This window comes from Rhagoletis pomonella, unplaced genomic scaffold, assembly GCF_013731165.1.
Source record: "Rhagoletis pomonella isolate Grant_MI unplaced genomic scaffold, Rhpom_1.0 Rhpom_scaffold_00006, whole genome shotgun sequence".
In the NCBI taxonomy this organism is placed as follows: Eukaryota; Metazoa; Arthropoda; class Insecta; order Diptera; family Tephritidae; genus Rhagoletis; species Rhagoletis pomonella.
The window spans coordinates 43,251,774-43,278,337 of record NW_023458560.1 but is presented as its reverse complement, the minus strand read 5'-3'; the positions used below and the strand labels follow the sequence as shown (position 1 = coordinate 43,278,337).

Genomic DNA, 26,564 nt, shown 5'->3' with positions numbered 1-26,564 from the left:
TATTTCTGGAAATTACCGTTATATGGGAAGTGGGCGTGGTTACAGTCCGATTTCGCCTATTTTCAATACCAACCTACCTTGGATTAAGGGAAACCTACATACCAAATGTCGTTGAGATATCTCAATTTTTGCTGGAGTTATCGTGTACACAGACGGACGGACAGACGGACAGACGGACGGACAGACAGACATGGCTTAATCGATTTCTTTTTTCATCCTGATCATTTATGTATACATTTGTCTATATCTATCTCGATTCGTTTTGGCTGTTACAAACAACCGTTATGTGAACAAAATTAATATACCCTTGTGCACAAGTGCGCTCGGGTATAAAAATCAGTGCAATGTAGAATAAAAATATGTGTCCCAAATGAAGGAAAAAATTCTGCATTGAAAAACATTAATGTTTGTTGGGTTACAAGGACGAATAGGTAATGAAAATTTACTTCTAATTAATTTAACTGTTTTAAGCTAATAAGGTTAGGAGGACGAAATTCGGGGATGTGGTTGCGTGTATATTAGTCCTTAGCATATAATAAAAAAATAATAATAAAAATATTTCAAATTTTCAAGGATATTAAAGGACAAAATTTTAATAAGTCATTTTCCATATGCACTATAAAATTTTGTGCAATATGGAATAAAAATGTGGCACTGTATTTTACATAGTGAAAATATATGAATTTTTTCGTAGAATTGCTATAAAATCGTTAAAAATAAATACCTTTTGATTGGATAAGCATACTTCCCTCCAGAAATCTTTAAAACCAATATGATTCTTTTTATATATTTTTAAAATTTTACTAAGCAGATTGTAATAACCGAAAATGTTTTCTTGTATCCATATAAAAAAAATTATTATTTTATGTTTTTATAACCACATCACGCATGTACAGCTCAACAAAATTTATGCATTTTTTTTGCATTCTGTTCGATGGTTTATAAAAACGTTTCTAGTAAAAAATTTTGAAAAATAGGGTTGCCAGCTAATTGCAGTTTAAAATCACATAAAAGCTCAATGAAATATTTAAATCTAGATATAGAAAATTAAAGCGTTTGAATGGATTAAAAAATATTCTTAAACGGAGTGGCAAACCTTTCTGAAAAATATTAAGTACTACAGTTATTAAAGCGAGACTTTGAAATCCAGTTTCCCATCAGAGATTACTAAGAACTTAATATCATTCTAAACAGTGATAAAATGCCGATCCTGACAGATGTATTCAAAATAAATATAGCTAGGTACATCATCTGGCGTAGTCTCCCAGAAGTTATCTTTGAGTTAGTCCTACAGAATCTCAGGATACTACAGCATTTTCCATGCTGAGATATTCATATTCAATTGATATGGCAAAAATGCTGATAAGCCTGATCGACCTCTGTAACTCCATCTAAAATTTGTCTTCTTTGTTGACAGACGATCTGCCATAACGACTTACTCGATATGCATTCAGTAATACTGAATATGTTTTGAAAAAGCTTTATTTATGTCTGAAGTATTTGTAGGAGGATTGTCAACTCTTTAAAAATCAAATTGGGTTTGAATTAACAACAAAGAGGTCTTAGAAGGTTCAGACTTAAAGAAAATATTTCAAGTGGGTTTAAAAAAATTTCAAAATCTCCTATGTTTTCGGCTAAGTTTAAGTATGTTAAGTTTTTTAATATAAATTACATCTAATTTAGCACGCAGAAACTTCATCCAGGCTTATTAGGATGATGTTTATGAGCTGCCATCAGGTAAATCTCTCAGGGGTGTCTGCGTAAAGTCACAGGAATCCTGAATAAGATTGATGAATGCTGCACTGTTCGGGATCTTTCTGTCAAACCCAGCATGACAACCATAGTCTTGTTTAGGTGGAAAATAAAATTGGAAGGTCGTAAAGATAAGTCTCTCGTGGATGGAAAACTCAAGTCGAGCTGAAGGTAAATCGACTGCTGAAAGTTTTCGCACTGTGTCGGAGAACCTTTAGTAAGACCTGGAGACTGGGACCGGCTGTGGTATTCTGCATATATTTACGTTAGGGTGGGCCGATTCTTTTTTTCACTAAATCGCATGGTATTTTTGGACAGATAATTCTAAGCAAAAGTGTAGAAGAAATCATGAGTCGTAAATGAGTATACACATGTAACCTGGTAAGTTTGCAGAGAAACAATGAATTCTCACCCCACCTGCCTGAGTGCTTGGAAAAAATTGTTTTTCTTAATATTTTCAGCCACCTACAAATAGATAGTCATAAAATAAAAAAATAAAAAACAAAATAGAATGAAAGGTGAGAAAGGGAAAAACATCTTCATATTTAAGCAACATAACGTCGTCATAGTTAATACCAGCACATGTGGCAAAAGTTTCTAGCACTGGAGAGCAAACAATTTAATGTAAATACATTTTTAGATAAACAAATATACACATACATATAGACTGCCAGAACAAGTAATTTTTCACATTATATGCAACAATTTTTGTTCTAATATTTTTCCGCCAACTTAAGTAGTATAAAAATATGGTTCATTCATTCATAAAAATATAATTCCTAAACTTTGTGCAAAACTCGCGAAAATTCAGCAAATTTTCGACTTTTTAGTCAGATTTTTTAGGATTTTTTTGAGCATGCAGATTTGTAGCCCAATCAATTTTATTAAAATAAAGTACAAGTTTTTTTTCCACACAGTCTCTTCCATACAAAAATTTTTTTTTCGAAAATGCTTGATATGGAAAAAATGCAAAACACCTTCAACAAAAACAATTCTCAAAAATCAATGCGATTTTTGACTAACTCCGAAAAATGTAAATTTTTTTTTACTAGAATTTAATGGGCTGCAAAACTGCATACTCAAATCTGATTAAAAAAAATGAAAACTTGGATGAAAATTTGCTGAATTTTCGCGAGTTTTGCACAAAGTTTAGGAATCATATTTTTATGTTTTCTGTTGTAGAATGAATCGTATTTTTATACAAAATTGGCGGGAAAATGTTAGCATAAACATTTTTGCATATATTGTGAAAAATTTGCTGTGCCAATACTTTGTTCCGGCAGTGTATATGTATGTATGTATGTATTAATGTATATTTGTTTGTATTAAAAAAAAAAAAAAAAATTATCCAACTGTTGTTATGCTTTCGTATAATTGCACCGCCACGGGCTCATTTACAAAGCTTAGTGCGCGAAGCATTGCCATTAACATTGCAGTCGACCCATAAATCCGGCTCAGCGCGGACAAATGACAGAAAGGAAGCAAATAACAGATGAGAAAAAAAGCCAGCGAAACACAAAATAAGCAGCAAATAGTAAAAAATTTAAATTAAATAGAAATGCATACCAAGCGCCGTGCGGGCGAACGCAGGAGCGCGGAAAGCACGGCAGCGAAATTTTACTACTCTGCTTTAGTTATGTACGAGTATGTATGTACCTACCAACAAACATAGCGAAAACTATTTAAGATTGCTGTTGCCAATGTTGTTGGCTATTTGGCTTACCTTGAGAAAAAACAAACCACCTGCCGGCAGTGTAATCCTGTGGGAGCCTGGCAGTATTTTCAGTGGCACACCATCCTTAAACCATTGGATTGTGGGCGTTGGTGAGCCCTCCGCTTTGCAATTAAGTGTCGCCGGTTCATGCCGCGGCACCGTCGTATCTATCGGATGCTCAACTATCCGTGGCGGATGTGAGCCTGCAATGAGGTAGGAAAAAAAGAAATTTAAAGGAAAAAAAATTAGTACGAGTATATACATACATACATATAAAAAAAATGTTAATGTGCTAGAGGAAAATAAATGCTTGTAGTTAAAGCAGAATGTAAAGAGGTAATATATGTACTCGCAAGCAGGTGAAGGATGCCGGTGAATATAAAATAGCGATGCTGTGAAAGAAAGCTTGCATACGCACTCGCAACTTAAAGCGCGACTGCGTAGCTACTTCATCGTCTCGCAGTGGATTCTTATTTTCGTTTTTTTTTGTTGTTGGCTTCTTTCTTGTTACCTTTACCTTTGCATAGCTTTATAGGAATTATAAACTTAATGCGAATTGCAAATGATTGCAATGCAAATTTCCAACTGCAGTTCTTTTGCCGTACTAAGCTACCACTGCAATTGCAATTGCATCCAACGTACGGCGGTGTGTACCACTCTCCGCTGCAGCGCAGGCCACTTTACTTTCCACTTGCATTACTGCAAGCCGTGCAGCCAAGCAATGGTGTCCTCGTATGTGTCAGTTTATTTATTCTGCATTCTTTCACTCTTCATTCTACCATTTCCTTCCTTCACTCATTGTTTTTTTCCACATTTTATTTTCGTTTTCTTTTTATTTTTCATTTCATTCCGCTTTCATTTATTTTCAGCATTTAAATTCACTCAAGAGCAAATTCCTTTGCAAGCAACATTCAGCGCCTTACGCGTTGCACATTCGAGTGTCGCAGTGCTTTAAATGCTATGCAACTTGCCACATACCTACATACATGAATATGACTCGTTGCTTGCATTTTCAAGGTGTATTTTCAGTACTTCCGGTTGAGTTTATTTTTTGAAATGGAAAAATTTTCACGCATATGGTTTTTCAATTAATCCCAGCAAGTGCTCACACAGATACTTATTCACATGCATACTCGTCATGCAACACTTGCACTTGTAAGGAATTTGCAATGCTGAAGTGTGCTTGAAGTAGTCTATGTGCAAGTATGCGCATATGTCATCAAATTAATTTGTATCAACACTTGGATTGGATTGTAATGAAAGAAAAATATATAAAATACCTTTTCGATGTACGGAGTAAGGTACAAGGAAATTCAAGCGCGTCTTAACATTATTTAACTCACCAACAGACATAAACATTCGAGCGAAAATTCACTAACCAAAGCCTTAAGAAGTGAGTTTAGTCGAAAGCTCGCGTAATACTTATTCAAGTCAGAGTTCTATAGAGGTGCCGCTTCCTCCGACTAAATAAATCACTGAACTTCAATATCCCATAAGAAAATATATTAATCTTGGCTAGCTCCTCTGAGGGAAATGGATTACTTCCTTCATACTATTTTTTAACAGCGCAAGACCTTGCGGGCGACATTGTTTTAGAGATCTCAATGGAGGACAAAGCGATTTTTCCTTTGAGCTTCTTTGGACCTCTGAAAAGATTATCAATCGAGCAATGAAAGTATGCGATGTATTTATGGCAGTCTTATGAAATATTTATTACCCCAAAACCTATCAATAAGCGAGGAATTAAAACAGTTGTTGGAAAAACTAAAAAAAAAAATGTCTTGTTCAAATGATTGCACAAGTCATTACTTTTTATTGCGCAATTTTGGTATTAAAAAACACACTTTTTACTGGGGTACACTTCCCAACGGCTCGTCCCCGATATTCTCGCTTGCAAAAAAGTAAGTGCGCCTACTGTAGAAGTGAAACTTACTATATGTATTTAAATGTTTTGAAATTGTGAAAAAACACTGTTGTAGTTAATGTAATCTTATAAGGTTATATTTTTTTATACCCGAGCGCACTTGTGCACAAGGGTATTATAACTTTGTTCACATAACGGTTGTTTGTAACAGGCAAAACGAATCGAGATAGATATAGACAAATGTATACATAAATGATCAGAATGAAAAGAGAAATCGATTAAGCGGTGACTGTCTGTCCGTCCGTCCGTCCGTCCGTCCGTCCGTCCGTGCACACGATAACTCGAGTAAAAATTGAGATATCTTAACGAAACTTGGTACGTGGACTTCTTTTGGGCATAGGACGGATGGTATTGAAAATGGGCGAAATCGGACAATAACCACGCCTACCTCCCATATAACGGTAATTTTCAGAAATACGAAAACTGCGATATTTTAGTAACTACTGAAGATTATTCACTCAAAATTTATATTTACAATAAGTTTTAGACGAAAAATAAGAATATTATACATTTTTGGAAAATGGGCGTAGCCACGCCCACTAATGGTTACATGTGTGTGTCTTGGTAACCGCTGCACCAATTTCTTCCAACCTTGGCACAGTTGTTAACCTTGGTATAACATACGAAATGGCTGAAAATTTTTAAAATCCGACAATAACCACGCCCACATCCCATATAACGGTAATTTTGAGAAATACGAAATCTTCGATAAATCAGTACTTATTGAAGCTAATTTATTCAAAATTGATGCTCGCAACAATTCTTTACCAAGAAATACGTTTATGATAAAATTTTGAAAAACGGGCGTGGCACCGCCTACTTATGATCACATATATGTATCTCGGTAACCGTTCAACCAATTTGTACCAAACTCGGTGTGGTTATTGTGCTTGCCACATAGAAGCAAAACGTTGAAAATTATTGAAATCGAACTAAAATTACGGCCGCTTTTCATATAACAGTAAATTTCAGAAATGCTTGAAACTTCAATATTTCGAAATTTAAGGACGCTAATTTACTTAAAATTTATACACCCCGGCTTATCGTGTAGCGGTAGCTTTCGGAAAGGTAGAAAACATATATTTAATAATTGCGCCGGGTATTTAATGTTCGGCTCCGCCCGAACTTAGACTTTCTTACTTGTTCTATCTTAACCTATTTCTACCGTTTTTGTTGTTATTACATTTTACTTAATCTGTTTTCCTTTATCCCTTATCCTGATCTTCATCTTTTGTATCTTTTCAATTTATTTATTTTTTTATGTTTGTGTATTTATATGTTTGCTTTTATCCTTTTCTTCATCTACATATTCACCTCGATGATGATAGGTGCGATGACGTGATAAGATGTTATGTGATGTGATGTCAGGTAATGCGATGCGATGCGATGTGATTTTATGTGGTGTTATCTAAAGTAATTTCATGTGATGTGATGTGATGTCATATCATGTGATGTCGGGTCATGTCATGCCATCTGATGTCATATAATGTTATGTCATATAAAGGGATGTCATTTCATGTTGTCAAGTCATGTGAAATCATGCTTGTCATGCTATATAGTGAAATTGGTAATGGTGAGTTCAGGTGAGGTGAGTTAAGAAAATTTGTAGTGAGTTTGCGCGTGGTGAGTTCAGGTGTGGTGAATTAAGGTCTAAAATTTAAGGTGTGGTGAGCATATTAGGGTTGAGTTCTCTCTATATCTGTGTTTTGTCATACAAAAAAAAATCGGATAAAGCTTTGTATGGAGGAAATGCGTTAAAAAAAAATTGCCAATACTAGACCAGATATTTATTAAATATGTAAATCTATCGGTCATAATTCAAAACGCGGCTAGCCTGTCGTCAGTGAAGTACTGCCGATCTATCGGAAGCCTAGAAAATCACTAACGCCTATTTAGATTTATATCAAGATTTTTCCACACTTCATCGCTTATTTCCAACATATGGAGAACCTATAGAAGTGAGAAGTAAGAAGCTGACAGCATGTTGTACTCGACCCTGAATACAATCACACTAAGTTTTGTTTCGGATGTGTTTCATGATTTTTTTTTTGTAGCACCGTGAAATAGTCATTCGTCCTTACCCATTAGTCAATAGACATAAGGCCTTAGTTATTAGTCACTAATCATTGTTCCTTACTAATAAAAAAATTAAATAAGTCACTAGCCATTATCTAGTCATTAGAAATTAAGTATTACTCATAAACCATAAGACACAAGTTGTTAGTCATTATTTATTAGTCATTGGTCAAAAGCCACTAGTCATTGACAATTAGTCGTTGGAAGTTAGTTATTAGTCGCAAGTGATTAGTCAACAGTCATAAGTCAAAAGTCAATAGTTATTGCTCATTAGTTGTTAGACATTAGTCATTAGTCACCACTCATTGCTCATTTGCATTCGTCATATGTCACTCGTCTTTGGTTACTTTTTCATTGTTGATTTTGCACCAAGAGTTTACTTCAACATAGATTTTCAAGTTTTAAAAAAGTCTCCATAAAATTTCGCTACGGTTCCACCTCCTGTGACTTTTGTTCGTTTGCATACGACTTTTTGTAGTTATATATTTACATACATACATATATTTACACAAAGGCATTCACTCTCAAGAATTTCCAAGTCATGCTGCCTAAGGCCACTTTTAAAAAATCTGTGCGCATATGTTGCCAGCTGCTTTGGCGCGCGTTGCATGCCACATAGGCATACAACAATTTAAAAGGCATTTTCTTGCTGCAGCGCACTTTTGTCAACTGTTCCACTTCTTAACAATTTCCATTTAAAATTTTCATTCACATAGTTGCAGCAGTACATAGGTACTTATTTTATGTAGGCACAGGCATAGTACTATATTCTCATTCATTGTTTACATTGCAGTTTATTTTCTTAGAAACTTTAGTGTGGCACGCGCGCACGCTGCAAACACCTGAGAAACAATTTGCAACAAAGCAGCTTATATTGCTTGGCTTGGTTAACTGGCTGGCTTGCTGGCGGGCGGGTGACTGGGTGGCGGCTGCAACAAGCAAGCGGCTTGCAAATAGCTAAACTTTAATCGTTAATGGGCTGGGCCGTCTGTCCGTTCGTGTATTATAAACAAAGTCGCACAAAGTTGCTGCCGCTAAATTGTGAAAAATGTAAGCGTGCAAGCGTGCGGCGCGCACGAGCGCATGAATTTAACACAAATTTATATGTTGCATGCAAACGGCTGCTGGTGGTGCAACAAGGCAAGGAGGAGCTGAGCGGCGAGGCGAGGCGCGACACACGGCGCAAGCAGCGAAATAATTGTCAAAAGGTGGCAAAAGTAAACAAAGTCGACACGCGACGCCGGCTTGCATGCTCGGCAACGAATTCTCAGGCTTAGTTTTGTTTACTTTTTTTTCGCCCCTTTTTTTTTGTATTTTTTCTCATTTTCACCTCTTTCTTCTCTTCAATGTTTATTTTATAGTTATTTGTATAGTAGCCTTCCTTTTCATGTAAATTATTGCATGGTTCGAGCATTGTGTCAGGAAAATTGTTAAAGTGAGCTGAAAAAGTAAAAGAAAAGTTGAGTAACTTTTCGCCAAGCTGCCTTGGAAAGTTTTGCGTGTCACGCAAATGTAAAGTGAAAAGTTGCAAGCGTTGAAGGCCAAATGCACGTAAGAATAAATAGAAAATTATTGTTATTTATAAAACAATGGCGTCATTTGTCTTGATAAGTGGACTAGTAGTGATGAGTGAGACTAGCGCCAAGAGTTGGATTTATGTGTTAAGTGTTGGCAGAAGGAACCAAGAGAGAATTATAAGTTGGTGACATAACACAATATCAAGAATTTATTTTGCGAAAAATGTTATTCATTGAAATGTATAGTGCTGCAAATTTGCTCAGATTAAATATCATGTTGCTTACAATTTTGATGAATATAAGATAATATCTGCTTTAATAACACCGTGCGACAGTAAATTTTACACACAAAAAAAACGAATACTTTCGCGAAACTATAAGTAAATTATAATAAAACTGCGTACTTAGTTTTTCTCTCTGACGTCAGGATTTTTTTTAAAAGGACTTTGAGATTTAAAAAATATTCAGATTATAATATAATCATGATTATTTCAAAAAATTCAGTCCAATAGAGGTACCATATAAAAGAAAAAAATTCGGTTGAATTATAACAGAATAAATCTTTTGGTCCATAAGCATGAATGGGTATGGAAAATGTCCTTTACAAATTTTGCCCTTAAATATCCTTGAAAATTTGCAATATATATATATATTTTTTAAATTATTGTTTGAGGACTAATATACACACGAGCTCATCGTCGAATTTCGTCTTGCAAACTTTATTAACTTAAAAAGATAAAATTTATTAAAAGCGCATTTTCAATACCTATTCGTCCTTGTAAACCAAAAAACTTTATTGTTTTTAAATTCTACGGAGTTTTCTCTCTCATTTGGTACCCATATAGTTATTCTACATTGCACTGATTTTTTAAATAATTTTTTGAATTAATCATATCTTTAAAATTTCGAAGTCTTTTGAAAAAAAAAATCCTCACGACACACAATGTAAGATTTTACCCATCTAGCTGCTTTTAATTCTGTAATTCGAAAACTATTGAAGATAGATTAATGAAATTTTGCACAAGGTACGTTATAAGACAGGCGAAGCTTTTTACAAAAAATTGGTAATTTAGAGTTACTGTTAAGCCACCCTATTATATAACTGGAATTTTTAAAAAGGCAGAAACTGAATTATTTAACTAGCTTCAAAGGCTAAAATGCCCAAAATTGATATTTAGAATTTCTCTATAACAAGGAATTATAAACTGACAGAAATGAATTTAAAAATAAATATTTTTTTTTTTAATTACGGGCGTGGAAAATATCGATAAAAAAGTCAAGTTGGGTCGACAAAACTCCGTTATAAGTTCAATATTTCTTGCTCTATTTACAAAAATTGGATACCATTGGAAAGGTAATGAATCAGGCTTTCGCTATTCAAAGCGACAATATAAAAATTTGTCTCCGTCGAGATAAAATGCAAATGAATTACCCGAAGAAAATTAAATTCCTAGTAGGCCTGAAAAAAGAAAATTTCATCGAAACCAGCAATTTCCAGCAGCTAAAATTGTGTTGTTTAAAGTCTAGAGGAGTGGCAAATAAAATAAGATACAAACTTTATCGAATAGTGGCGGATAACGAGGTTGCGGGTCTAATGAAATAAATAAATAGCTAAAAATAAATTTAAGTTAACATCGTCTAGTTTATTAAAATCCCAAAAATGTATATTCATTAAAAAGAACATACCTAAAAAAATAAGACCAAAATGGTATTCCAGCAATTGCTCCATAAATCACATAACACCGACAAATTAAACATTGAGATTCAGTTTCAAATATACAAGTTTAAATATTATTGCGCTTGGTAATTTTCCGAATCAAACCCCGTCCCGCCCTAGACTTTGATTTAAATTTTTTAGTTGTTATTGCTTCGTCTTTATCAGGCATTTCTAAAAACATTTTTGACGCTGTTTTGAAATTTGGCGACCTAAAATAATGTAATTAATATTTTATAGAATATGGAAATAATACACTGTGCGACAGAGTGAAAAACTAAAAACGCAGTTTTACTATATTTGGCCCATAATTTCGCGAGTATATCGATTCTTTCGTGTGTTTTGATATTTTTTTTTTGTTTTTGTCGCACGGTGTAATTCGTAAAAACCTTTCCATATGCATACTACTTATAAAAATTTATATCGATGATACCTTCGCAAAACCACCCATCAACCAGTTGCGGAACCGTCTAAACCGCCATAGTTCTAAAAAATTAGATTTAATAACCCTGAACTCCAGGCACGGAGTTTCATGCATAACAATATTAAAATACCGCCTATCAAGTCAACGGCCCTAAGACAAAAGGTTTTACAACTGGTCGATGGGCGGTTTGTAAAGACATCGACGATATGTACATACATATGTTTGTGAATCATCATTGTATCAAACTTAACCCAAGTTTATTAGAGTCCTTTAGACTAAATATGTTCAGTTGCTACCCAATTTATCATACAAAAATTCAAATTATTAATTGCCAATTAATAACTAATAACTAATTGGCAATTAATATCTAAGCACTAATTGGCAATTAATTTGTGTCAGATTCTCTATGCAACCCTGCTAGGTATGTTTAATTTTGACCTGGAGGTATGTTTATTGAACAAAGAGCAATCAGATGTTTGTTTCTGGTCCTCTTTTACAGCTGATATTGCATCAGGGATGGAAAATTGAATTATAAAACTGTACCTAATTTACGGAAAACTTTACCTAAAAGTAAAGAGGCCCTTATTACCTCCAACTTTATCTCGAACTAGTCTTAAAATGGTCCTTAACTAGCTCCGAAATGATATTAAACTAGAGTCTGGAACTAGGCTCGAAATGAAACAAAAAATGGTCCTCATGTAGTCGTGAAGTAGGCTCGAAATGGTCCTAAACTGGATCCGAAATTTTCTAGCCCTAAACAAGTCCAGATATGTTCATACAAGCAGTAATTACAAACGGGATAGCTTATTTGCATACACAATCTTTATTTGCATTAACTTATGCATTTTCCTCTTTCAAATGCGCATAAGCAGCCGACGCAATGCACGAAATTTTTGGGAATTATCTCGGATCAGGGGAATTTTCGATGACAACACTGGCAAAAATGGCCAGCTGTTGCCTTATGTACAAGTACGCAAAGAAAGCAAGCGAGTTTGGCATCCGCTGTAGCCGAGTGGTGACAGTTGCGTGCTACAAGTCTATAGGTGCCTGGTTCGATTCTCGGTTGACAATTCTTTTTTTTTTTTTGTTTTTATTATTTATTTTATTTTTTATAATTTATTTGACTTATATATACCATTTTCCCTTGTTTTATTTTCATTTGTTTTATTTGATATCACATTTTTCATCTTAATATTAGTTAATTTAATTTTTTAGAGTTAAATTTTACTTAAAAAGTCAACAACAACTAACTGAAAGCAAGGTTAAAAAATATAGAACTTATAAAAAAATAAATAAAAAAGAAATAAAGGAAAGTTCTACTGGCTGTGCGGCTCGAACCGACGCATTTGCGGTTCGTTAATCCACATTAGTGCCGTCTGTCAAGCAATATTATTATGCGCATTTGTGTGCTAATTAATGAGCATAAGCATGCCCGTCTGTCTCGCCTTTAAGATGTTTACACATCAAAAATCATGTCTACGCAAAAAGCCTATTTTGTTTCTGCCGATTCACCGAAATATAATGCTTTGATCACCTAGGCTGTGCTACAAATAAATTTCAATTTCCGTTTCTAAATTTTCAAAATTTATGGTACCTATAACTCAAAAATATTCTATCAGAACACATACAACGACATTAAAAGGATCAATTACATCCTTGAGGCATGCTAGCACAAAATAATTAAAAAAACAGCAAGTTGCTGACATTTTAACTGCTGTAAAATTGTACACTTAAACGATAAAGTTCACAAACTCATTTATCTGCGTGCATGTATACAAGTAGATGGCAATTACAACATGCAAATTTACACACACATGCACGTGCATATACACACACATTCTTTGAATCGGCAGCATATTTTAAAATGAATGCCATGCACAAATTGACCGGCGGCGGCTATTCCATTGCAGCAACTCTGCCAATGCAATGGCAGCTGTTACCCATACTGTTGCAGTTTGTCCGTCGGCAAGGACTCGTCCGTCGTACTGCGTTGCATTTATTATTGCAGCTGCTGGTCGGTCGGCTGTTGTCGTTATGTATTACGGTATTAATTGTTGTCGTTTTTGTTGTTGCTATGCTGTTACTGCAAGCATTTATGTAACAGCTGCCATTCATTTTCTCTGTTGGCTTGTATTTATGTCAGCGCTACAATAGTAACAGCAACAAAAACGATAACAACAACTTCTTTAACAACAATAACAAACAGGCATAAACAACACTTTATGCTGTGTAATGCAATGTCAATTACAATTACAATTACTTGAACAACATACATACATACTTACATATACAGAAATATACAAAGCTAAAGCTGAGCTGAGCTGAGCTGGTCTGAGCGGAGCTGAGCGAATATTGCAAAGGCGAATCCGTGCAGAAATAGCCAAAGCGAAAACAAAACCAAAAATAAGCGCATGACATGAGTAGAGTAAGCAACACAACTGTATGATGATAAGGATGACGAGGATGGTGGCATGGACAACGGTTGCAGCAAGGACGCTGATGTCCAGAGCATAATTGAAATTGTTGCGCTTACATGTTGTTATTGCAAATTGCATGTAAATACACGCAAACAACCACATACAAGTACACACACACATGCAATATTCATCAACAATTTATTGTGTATAGGTACTATGTACATTAGGGTGGTAAGAAAAAAAATGCATGTGAAGAAGTAAAATCAGAATTTTAATGCTCTCACCCCAAGGATTGTTCTATATTGAAAAAAACTTTACCCCTGTTTTTTATTTCGAAATAAAAAAATTATTTAGAGGTCGCTCAAAGCGCTCAAAGTTTTCCATGTATTTTATATGGGGGAAAACAACTTTGCGTAGAAATGGTATGGAGTTTTTGAAAATCAATCAGCCTTATCATGAGTTTCATTTTCCCCGAACCGGTTTCACTTTTGGTTTCGATGGTTTTACTATGGGCGCCTGACAAATTTTTGGGTGAATTTTTGTCACGCGAAACTCAGGATAAGGCAGAATATTTTTCGATCGGAAAACTCGGGTTTCTTTCAGGAGACTTCCAATAACAATACCCAATTGTTTATTTAACCATTTTTTAATACTACAGATTTTTTTATTTATCCGCCTATTGCATTTACTGGTGTTTTGGGGGAACTATAAGATATAGTTAGTATGAAATAATTGTTAAATAAACAATTGGGTATTGTTATTGAAAGTCTCCTTAAAAGAGCCAGAGTTTTCCGGTCGAAAAATAGTCTGCCTTATCCTGAGTTTCACCTAAAAAAATTACTCCGATCGAAAAATATTGCTTTTTAAGAATTATGTTCACGAAAAATTGTTTTTTCCCAAATAAAATACTACATGGAAAACTTTGAACACTTTGAGCGACCTCTATATATTTTTTTTATTAAAAAAAAAATCAGGGGTATAATATTTTTTGGTATAGAACAATCCTAGGGGTGGGAGCATTAAAATTCCGACCTTACTTTTTTCCATGCATATTTGGACTACCCTAATGTACATACATACATATATACTGCGAGTAACGTATAGGCTGTGTACCGACGAGTGGCGATGGTGCACCAGTGGCAGGGCAGCGACGGCTTCTTTCTTTCGCTGTTTCCTCGTTGGGTTATTTGTTTGGTCATTTGCCTTCAGGCTAACAACGATAACAGCTTTGTTGCAGTTACAGTTGTTTTTATTTTTGTATTCATTTTATTTTGCCGTTACTTATTATTTCAGCTGTTGTCAAGCTTGTTGATGTTGCTGCTGCTACTTTTACTGATATTACAGCCCTTGCCAAGGTTGGTAAACGTGAACGTTACCTTTTGTTATGTTTATGTATTGTGTCGCTTTTCCATTTGAATGTGTGCGCTAAGACATGGCAAACGAGGGTATCCGTTTTTATACCTTTGATGAAGATGATATCATATTAAAGCTTTGCGGTTGAAGTGTAATGCAGGGGCAACGGGTATCCATTGGCCCCATTGATGGCTAGCCGCTCTCACATCAAGACCGAATGGCGCGTTGGAGAGACCCACCGTTCGCGAGAGGAAAATTATTTACCCAAATATTACGAATCTAGACCAGAAAGGAGTCGAATATATCCTCTCGGCTGCCTCTTATTCTATTTCTGCTCGGAATTTCTGCTCTAATAAAGCAAATTGAGAAGGTTTTCAAGTGAGCTATCAAAAGTGCACAGAAAACCTGCTGGTAAATGTTTTGTTAAACGAGTAATATTGAGGAAGTTCTTATCAAAGGGGTGCATTTTATTTTCTTGGTTACATCCAAAAGCCCAGTGTCTATTGAACTTCATCTCGGCACGATATTCTAGGGATTTTCGTTCATACTTACTCCCTTGGGTGTACCAAAGAAACAAGCACTTTGGTCCTTGCTTCATGACTTCATCTGTATAGTAAAATAAAAAAGTTGATAAGTTCTATTAAACCCTCTGGACAAAATGGTGTCTTCCTATTTGAAGTTAAGAGTACAAATCACACTCAGAAAAAGGGTTACCAGTATCGAAAAGCATTGGATTTCACTATTTTATAGATGTCAGGGCATATTTTAACAACGTCCTTTCAAAAGCGATCGCGAAGTCAGTCCCCGATTTATGGCGGAATCAAGATCTGGTGGACTTTGTCCGTCTTTCTTAAAATCAGAGAATTATTCGGTAAGGACATGGGTAGCCACCTATCATACCATAAGATATGTCATCAGAGCAAGAAGGAGAAGTATGTACCTCTTCACTCCTTTGCAACATAACTGTGAACTATCTAACTACATAGGAAATTGCTTACGAACATGACTTTAACCCTTTCCGGTCAAATCTGTACTTGATGAATATACAAATTTTTCCTCTTAATTACAAGGTTCATAGAGCCTCATAATACCAAAAAAAAAACAAAAAAAAACAAGTAAGAAAGTCTAAGTTCGGGCGGATCCGAACATTAAATACCCGGCGCAAGAATTAAATATATGTTTTCCACCTTTCCGAAAACTACCACTACATTGTAAGCCGGGGTGCTTTTAGCCCTATTTTAAACATCTTCGATAGAACGTTTAGTTAGCCATAATGAGATAAACTTATATAGTCATATGTGGGCGATATCACGCCCATTTTCCAAAATTCCAAACAATGTTACTTTATTTCAAGGGATTGTTTTTAGTATAAATTTTGAGTAAATTAGAGTCCTTAAATAAGTGGGCGGTGCCATTTTCCAAAATTTTACCATAAATGTATTTCTTGGTAAAGAATTGTTGCAAGCATCAATTTTAAATAAATTAGTTTTAATATTTACTGATTTATCGAGTATTTCGCATTTATAAGGGAGGTAGGCGTGGTTGTTGTCCGATTTTGCCCATCCGTCCTACGCCCTAAAGAAGTGCACGTACAAAGTTTCGTTAAGATATCTCAATTTTTACTCGAGTTATCGTGTGAACAGACGGACGGACAGACAGTCACCGCTAAATCGATTTCTCTTCTCATCCTGATCATTTATGTATACATTTGTCTATATTTATCTCGATTCGTGTTGCCTGTTACAAACAACCGTTATGTGAACAAAGTTATAATACCCTGGTGCACAAGTGCGCTCGGGTATAGAAATATCCAAAAGTTGTTTTGGGTAGCTATTAGGGCTACCGCAAATTGGTGCAATATATTGTACAAAATTCCGCAAAGGAGTAAAAGCACTCAAGAAAACTCAATAAGTATTTCACTAAGTTTGACGGAATAAAACTTTTATTTCATTGAAAATGAACTTATGTACATACATATATACAAAATAATTGATTTTACTGCAGATATGTTGGAATGAATATTTTATATCTTTTTAAGTATCTTTGGTTAAGATTTGCATTAAGAAAATTTAAATTTTCTCCATAAGAGAATTATATAAAAAAATTTTGAAAAATTTCAGTTGCAATTACTATATAAAATACAAATGGCCCGTTTTAATAAACCTTCCCGGTTTTTCTGCCCTCAGTAGATCAAGAAATCAAAAACCTACCCTTTACCGCTACAACAGCGCACAAGCTCTTCAAAAACCACGGCAAAAACCACGGCAAAAACCACCCTAATTGCCTGTTCAACTGCAACCTTTGCGGACGTTTGTACAATATATTGTACAAGACACTTACAAACTTTCAGTGTAAATGTACAATATACAACATATTTTACATCATGATAGTTTAATTTTAGCATTTTTATATGATGAAATGCTTTTTATATTTTCATACTATGTGCTTTTATTAGCGAATTTACTTGACTTTCACGTTTTTTTTGTACAGTAAATGACCAAAACTTGCGTGTCACTGGAATTTTATAAAATGGTATATTTTTAAATTAAATTCTAAAAATATTTTTGAAACGTTTGCGATTTTGAGATTTACGTAAACTATTCGGGACATTCCAAAACTTCATAAAGTTTAATGGCCTTATTCATAAAAAATAAAGTAGGTTTAAAGAGCTTTATAAAATGACATTTTCATACATTTTCAATTTATAAACTTTTTTTAAAGCTACTTTATTTTTTATGAATAAGGCCATTAGTTGTTTTCAAAAATATTAATAAGATTTTTAGTAGCACGCTTCCAATGTTACAAAAAATTAAACGTACAATATTTTGTACAAATGCAGGGAAAGGGTTAAGCAAGAGCAGATGTATGTACATATGTATTTATGTACATATGTATGTGTATTGGTTATGAGACAAAATAGGTATGTAACGTAAGTTTCACTGCTTCAGTGTGGCCCAGGCGTACTTACTGTTTTCGTTTTACATTTACTTCTGAACTTTTTCAAACATATATGTAGTACTTAATTTAACTTAAATATGCACATTTGCGTTCTTATGCAATCACTCTTGCAACTGCCTGAAATTCATTCATTTTCTAGCCGCAACGTCGTTTTTCCTAACATATTTTCACTTTTTCTTGCTCTTTGCACGCATTTCAAATTTTACAAACACTTTGCACTGCGTACAAGTTTGTATACATATGTAAGTCCTTGGGCATGCATTTACATACATATACACACACACATACATATTTTACATTTGTATGTTTGTATGCTTTCTTAATTTCAACAGTATCTAAAATTCTCTTACATTTTGCGGAAATGCCATTTTGGTATTCTTACTATGCAGCTACTAAAAACTACTGTATTCGTTGTTGTTGTTCTTGTTGTTAATATGTGCATTTTCCTGCCATTTTTCATAATTTTTTTCTTCTCCATGCCATTTTTCTTGCTGTTACGAGAATTTTCCGACATTGAGTCGCTGTGGCATTTTTGCACATTTGTTGCATGCGTGTGGCATTTTTTCGAATTTCCGCCTAACGACCAGGCAATTTATGAACATTTTTCTATGGCTTGTTGTTGATGCCACAAACTGCGTTTGGCACTAACTATTTACCTACTAAGTACTTTGATATATTTGCTCTAGTTTCTTACTAAATTTGTTGCTCTCTTTACAAAATTTTATAAAATTGCTTGAAATTTAGTCAGAATTTTTTTTTTTTAATTTTAGATAAGAGTTGATGAGAGAAGTATTAAAGTTTTACATAAAATAAGTTTGTAGTCGTATGTATGTATTTCCATCAATTAGGTAAAAGATATTTTATTTGATATGTTTTTTTTGGTAGATATTTTAGATTCAAATTAAAGGTAAATATGTTGAAAAAAATAAAATAAAATAAAATGTAATTCCGAAGTCGCAGTTCCTTCTTTTTGAACTTATTTTAACCTTCATGTGCTCGTTAGTCGACTTACATTTGCAGAGAAAGGGCATTTCTCTTTAATCAAGACGTTTCAAAACCTACTAGGTGTAGCCCAGTACTAAGTACAACAAACTGAAATGAACATGCGAGCCCAATGCTCAAACCGCCTCCCGACGAAATAGTTGATGATGGTATCGGGGGGATCGGTATTTGGACAGTAGGAGGTTTAGTTCGGGTTAAAGTCCCACATGGACGGGTATAAGCTTTCGATGCTTCATTCTCGTAAAAAAGAGCATACATATTTTTAATAAACTAATATAGACTAAAACATACTTAGACGTTGATTAAATAAACGATCAAAACACAAAAAAAATTTTATTCAGTAAAGCAATAATTCATAGGTATGTTCATACACTGCCGGAACAAAGTATTGGCACCGCAAATTTATCACAATATATGCAACAATTTTTATTCTAATATTTTTCCGCCAATTTTGTATAAAAATATGGTTCATTCTACAACAAAAAACATAAAAATAAAATTCCTAAACTTTGTGCAAAACTCGCGAAAATTCAGCAAATTTTCAACTTTTTAATCAGATTTTTTAGAATTTTTTTGAGTATGCAAGTTTGTAGCCCAATCGATTTGATTAAGTGAGATCAAAATGCTGGCGTGCAGAATTTCTATAAACTATAGAAATTATTGGTTTTTAAGCTTTGAGGCATTTTATTTTTGGTATCTTTGTAAAGATTTGGAAAGCATTCCATTATTCTTTTTAAGTCACTTTGAAATATAGCCAGGCGTTCAACATTCGGACTGTGCTTTGCAAAAAAAATTTCCTAGATACATTTCTCTAACTAATCAAATTTTCTGTAAGTGATACGTTTGCGTTGCACTCTGCATCTTCTTCGTCTGCATTATTATTAATTTTATCAACAGCTATAATAATATCGTCGTCTTCTGCGGCACAATCTTCAAACAGCTCGTTAAGACCTTCAATGTCTAAATCTTCGAATTCATAACCAATCCTATGGGCTAGTTCAAAAATACTTAACTTTCTGCTTTGCTATCTCGTCCGCTGGACAATGTGACGTCTTGCCGCAAATTTTTCAAACATTAATTAATTGTGCTTTTCTAATTTCGTTTATGGCGTTTTTGGCACAATCTGTGCAATTTTTTATTGTAAAAGCTTTTTGTGCTGAAACTACATTCAGTTTCGAATCATGTTCTAATTTGTCTAAGAAAAAACTGAAATGAATATTTTATGTAAGAATATTTAAATGTTGTCATAATCCTTTGGTACAGCGGTTGAATAAGTGATGTTGTATTTGATGGCAGGAACATTATTTTAATATTTAGATGTTCGATTACTGGATGCTCAATAGAGTTATCAATTAAGAGCAAGCTTTTGAACTCCATATTCATACAGCGAAGATATTACTGAACTTTGGGTACAAAATATTTTGAAAACTCAGTCCCGGAAAAGAGGAGCAGTTATCCAGGCTGTCCAATGAACTGGTAAGTTGTTTAATACCATGTTCTTACCGACAACGAAAACACTAAGAAAACGAGTTTTGGCATTGTTTGACATTTCTTAATTCATTTGTTTACAGTTTTGCTAAGAAAAAAAAAACAAAACCAAACTACTTTTCTTTCATTTTATATTCATTAACAACCTTTTTCTTTTATTCTTATTTTAATTTGGCCAGCCAATTAGCATTAAATCTGAGCTGGCGCATTAAAGGTGATAAAATATGACTTCCTTTCCGAAATAATAAATATATCTAAAAAACTAGTGCAGACACCGATTGGAATGAGTGGAACGTGAGTTTTCAGGTAGTTTTCAGCGAAAACCGATTTTCGTTTGACAGATTTTGCATGGACGAAAACATAAGATTTAGGTCAAAACCCAGTTAGAGCAACGAAAACATGTTTTCGATGTCGCTTAGAACATGATATAAGTTCGCAGCTGGAAAACCGAAAATACAATTTTTTTTTTCCTTAAAATCACTTGGAAGAAAATCTACCTTTCACATAGTAGATCCTCTGCTATGGACTGCTCCGTTTAACATTTTCGGTGAATCCTGGGCCGCTTTCTCATCAGCTGATGTGCCTTCACCCCTTATTTTCACATTGTGAAATGCCTTTCGTTTTAGGAATCTTGCTAGCCAATCATCGCTAGCGAAAGTGGATGGTTCCTCTTCTTTTATACGCTGGTAGAATTGCATTACCTTTTGTTTGATACATTATGTATCGAGGGGTATTCTTTTCTGCACCTGCTCTCCCACCCAAAAAACCAATGCGCTTTCCATTTTCACTAGCAACAATTCTCTTGCGTAAAACGAATTTAAGCTACATAACAACTGCACTGGCTGGCACCAAACTATGAATCGAAATTTCATTTTTGAAGTGAAACTTCTTCATCGAGTTCGGAGCTGTTTGCGTTAAATATTTATATCACCACGTCAACAGATCTGTATCGTTTGTTCGATTTTCGAAAGTGGTCAAGTCAGTTTGTTCCATTGTGAGTCCGTTCTAAATTTCCTTCCATTTTATAACAGAATGGTGTTCTCAATAGTTTATTGCGCTTACTGGGATGCGTTTGACTTGATGAAATGCATACTCTACTTGGTAAAAACAAGCAATTTTGCTTCCCTTATGGAGTCGCCGGCCGATAACAAAAACAAACCTAAAGAAAGTCATAATTCACCCGAAAATAAACAAATCTGAGTCATACGAGTAACACACACTACTTGCACGCAGAAAAATATCTTTCATCGCTGACAGCTGTCCAAAAAAAGGGAGGAGTAATAGCTGGCAGACAGACAGACGTATAGACTAACGGATCGGTCAAGAAGTCTCCGACACTCATTCAATTACGATAATTGTTGACATATCACGCGCAAGCCAACACTACATACAAGTAATCAGGCGCAGACATAAACAAACACACACGCACACACGAATATTTTGGTAAAATGACAAAGCTCTAAAAAATTATGAATCATTGTTAACATTATGAAATGACAATGAAAATAAAAGAAAAACTAACAACAGCATGCATGCCGGACAGTGGGGTAAATAAATAAAACACCACTGCAAAGGACACCCCATTGATAGAGAGACTAGAAAGAAATTTCAAACACACACCCACTTGTTGTATGTACCATAGATGTTTGTGTGTATATTTATGTTTGCTTAAATGCAGAAATATACAACAGGGCGACACAAACAAACACACACCCATTCGGCGTGGTGCCCATGGCCGCTTTTGCTGAGAAAAAAAATTGCAAGCAAAAGGTGAAGTTATGGCGTGGAGGGTGTCGGTTGGCTAGGTGATTCAATGAAATACAAAACTTCAAAAGGGCGTAAATACCAATTGAGCAAACAATTCCATTTTTTTTTTTTTGCTTCCATTTTCTGCTTTTCTAAACACTGCGTGTGACTGCGGCCACCCTTCGAAATGTTCAATGGATTTTCGGTGACGCTTTGTTTATTTGTTTGCTTTAGATACTTACATGTGTTTGTTGACATAATATTCATGTATGTACAAATGTATCTATACATAAATGGCTGTATGTTTTTTTTTTATGTATGTACTATGTTCGTCTCGTGTCTCTTGTGCTGCAATATTTATTTTACAACATTTTTGATCAGCTTAACATCAAAGAAAAATATTTTTCGTGTTATTGTAGCGAAAGAATACAAAAAATATTTTAACAAAATACGTATAGAAAATATTTATGCTGAAACATATTTGGGGCTTAATAAGCGATTAGTTACAAGGGATAAATATTTTAAAACATCGCTCTCATTTAAAGGCGAAAAGTGTTTAAATTTGTTTTATGTTCTAAAAACTCGAGCATACATATAACGTTTCACCATGCAAGACAGTTTTTAGTACGAAAAAAGTATGGTACCAGTAATTTGCAAAAAAAGCATTATATACATATATTAATATATGTACGCTAATTTACGGTAAGGTAGCTAAGGAATTTTATATTTTTACTTATTTATTTTGTATGAATACTACTTTATAACTATTAATTAAATAGATGTAAGAATTAATTAAAATGTTATGTATGTTTTCAAAAAAAATTTTTGTGGTTTTTTGTGTTCAAAAAAAATTTGTAGTCCTATTCACACAGATAATTCTTCCTTCAATCCTAAACATTTTCAATGTTACTCACAAAATTGAGCGTACGGCTCTTTTTTGTTAATACTCGCAATGTTTCACATACTAAAATTTTAAGAATTGTGATTTAAAAAATGTGCTTATGTATGAAAAATGCGTAGGGCAGCCAGCGAAAAAATTCTCAAAAATCAACGCGATTTCTTAGAGATTTGAAATTTGCACATTATTATACTAATTAAAAACTAAATTTAATGGGCTATAAAACTGTATACCTGAATTCTTTGTAGAAATTCGTATTAATAAGTTCCTGACTTTGTTGAAACTTTGCAGATTTTTCTTAATTTTTGTACACGGTATCATTCTTAGATTTAGATGAGATTTACTAAAATATACGCCATATTTTAATACAAAATTAGCACAATTTTTCTAACATGTAAAAAATTATGGATATTAACAAAAAGATCCCTACGCTCGTTTTGGGAGTAACCGTACACATTGACATTTTTAAATTTTTAAAACCAAAAATATCTTGTTTGAAATTTTCAATGTGGATTGAGACTTCCACAATAGCATAATGCAAAAAATATATCTTCGTTTTTTTTGGGAACACTAAAACTGATACTGGCATGAATATCGTTAGGAATGCGAGTGCATTCTGGGTTAACGGCCATAGGAACATACATGGAAATCAGAGGGCTGATGGATGAGTTTGTAAAGGCCGGAGTATCTCTTGATGAACCTGAAGCGGAGACTCTCCATTCGGACTCATAAAAAAGAAACTGCATTTGTAATTCGCATGTATGACTGAGACACGTTGTAACAATATTCAAGCCTGTAAAACTGCGAAGATTAAGTATATGGCCGCATTACGACAAACCAAAGGCAGAGAAATCTCTAAAGAGGTCGAGGAAATATATACTTAGCTAGGTCAACAACCACGAATGTCCCTTACATTGGCTCATTTGTGAACATGCAGACAAAATGGTCCTTATGTACATATGTATGTCTCGTTACCATATCCTCACTTTTTTTCAGTGTGGCTGTATTATTAATGATGGGATAAAAAAGTTGGGATTGCTCCCAAAAAATACTGAGATGGGCCCATAAGGAGATAGCACGACCCATGTCGGTTTATGGAGCCATTACCTGGGTTCATCAAGTTGAATGATGAGGAGCCATTAGCCCAAATTCCAATTCCGAATGAACTGTGCATTCAGGCTTAACTCCGAATAGCTAGAGTGAATCGAAGTTTTTTAAACTTTCTCAGGTTTATTTTAGTTGCCATTGACCAGTATGCATCAGAATTCGACTATTAGAAGGAATACTTCTCCGTCCACATCCCTACAAATGACGCTATATATCTATTAGATTTTTCTAAACAAAGCTCAAAAAATCTTCCAACGAAGGACTTCAGGCTGCACACGCCGAATTGGGTAACCAAGGCAGGGTCAAATATGCAGTGAGAGGCACCGCACAAGGAGGAGTGCTATCACCGTTATTATGGATCGTAGTCTACAACAAACTGCTGGTAAAGTCAGACTCTCAGAGAAACTAAGGCAGTAGCTTACATCGACTATGTAGCAATACTGGTATCAGGTCAGTTTTCTTCGGTCATAAATTAAATTATGAAAAGGCTCTAAAGATGATAGATTCTTGCGCCATAATTTGTTCTGCTTGAGTAAACCCTAAGAGAACTAACCCTATGATTTTCACAAGTATAACAAAATGACCTAATTTTACTGAACCAAGGATCCAAGGAACGGAACTGGATCTGTCAAACAATCGGAAATACATTAGAGTTATTCTGGATCCCAAACTTAACTGGAAGCCAAACACTGAATAGAGCGTGCAAGGAAGGCCCCGGTGGCTATCTATGCAGCCAAGAGAATATTAGGAACAGATGGGGTTTGAAACCAGGTGCAGGTGCAATTGGATCCTGTCCTGAAGAAGTTTCGAATATCCCTCTTGACTTACAACCGGTAGATATCTTTATCGAAAACTTAGCTGCTAACAGTGTCATCAGACAGCGTGCTCTGCAAGGAAAAAGCGTTCGGGCACAGGTTTCATCCTAGTTACATTACCACCTGAAATTAAATCGCTTCCCACTGACTATATCCTGTCGAAAACCTGGGTTCACTACAAACCCCGCTGGAACATCCCAAGCCGCAGTGGCTGGACTTAAAGAAAGGTCCAGTTCTTGCAAGGCTTAACTATCCTTATGGACGGGTCAAAGAAGGAATTCGGGGTTGGTGCACGTGTTTTCATTGACAAATATTACTGAAAGTTATCCTCTCGCCTACCATACTCTGAAAGCGTTTTCCATCCGGAAACGTTTGCAATTAATGAGGCAGTAAGGTTCATCAAAGAAAATGTACCCGTGAATGTCTTCTCGAATAGCTAAGCGGCCATTCAGGTGCTCTCTTCTACCTCTGTTAGATCTCAACTAGTAGATGACTGCAGAAGAACACTGGCCCATTTTTCTGATCAACACGAAATTACCCCATTCCCGGAACATACATACAGGATCTTGTAGGAATACCCGGCAGTTCCTGCAGAATATTTCATATTGCAGCTGTCGCTTTCAGTATAACGTACTTTAGGGTAGTCTCGATCGATATGAAATCATCAGGTAGGACACTTTTTTTGGTATACAAAGACGAAGTAGATTACGCAGCTTGTATGATTAAAATTTCTTGCGTGGAAGTAATATGTATTTGAAATTGAATTTTTAAAGAAAGCAACAACTTCAGTTATACTTTCTAACCTTCGTTATTTAATTTCAGACTGCCTCCGCAATATTAAATTTGTTTATTCATTTAAGTTGCCCATACGTAGCTCATTTACTAGAACTTTGTTTTCAGTCTTTTGTGTATTGGGATTTTAGGTTGGGCTTTTGTTGATTGCTCACCTCAACGGACATTTCCGCTATTCATGTTTCTCTACTTACCAACAAGGAAATTTTTTATTTGTGCTTCCATCTTTGTCAATGTGCTAACAAACCCAGCTACTCGGCCGAAAACCAGTGAAAAATCAACAACTGAAAATAAAATTGGTTCAGCGTAGTAAAGTCGCAAGCAGGGACACTAGTAGGGTTGTCCTTACAATATCGAGATCTAAATTTTTCTTCGCTAAAAATAAAGACATACCGCAAAAATTTAAATTGTTAAAAAAATACTTAGGGATCAGCGTCAGAGTTTTAGAAATTTTAAATTTTTTTTAAGAATCGAAAAACTTCGAAAAAAAACTTTATTTGAAATCTTATAAATTTGACATTCAGTGATATTTGTTTTTTTTTTTTATTCATATACATAAATTCATAAACTCGCTGAGCTGGCCAATATTAAACTTTCGTCGAATTTTCGAGATTTTGGAAAAAAGTAAATTTTCCCAAACCCTGATAGTGATCCGTATTTTTTTTTATTTTAAAATTTTCGTTGATGCTTATATTTTGTGCGTATACAAAATTATTAATTAATTTAAGGACCACCCTTAAAGGCACCCACGAACACAAAGTCGTGAAAACAACTAAAAAAGAAATACAATGCATATATGGAAACAATAACAATGCGAAAAGCAGCCAACACAAGTCCGAGTGGTCACTAAAGTCATAGAAATCCAGG

At 34.6% G+C, this 26,564-nt stretch overlaps 1 protein-coding gene across 1 annotated transcript in view; it reads right to left on the bottom strand.

Moving 5' to 3' along the window:
• The window catches only part of LOC118740766 (protein sax-3), a 236,479-nt gene that overhangs the window by 95,305 nt on the left and 114,610 nt on the right, over positions 1-26,564 (bottom strand). The window contains exon 2 of the mRNA XM_036472431.1: positions 3,476-3,669. Within this exon, the coding sequence (XP_036328324.1) occupies positions 3,476-3,669 (194 nt within the window). The remainder of the gene's footprint in view (positions 1-3,475; positions 3,670-26,564) is intronic.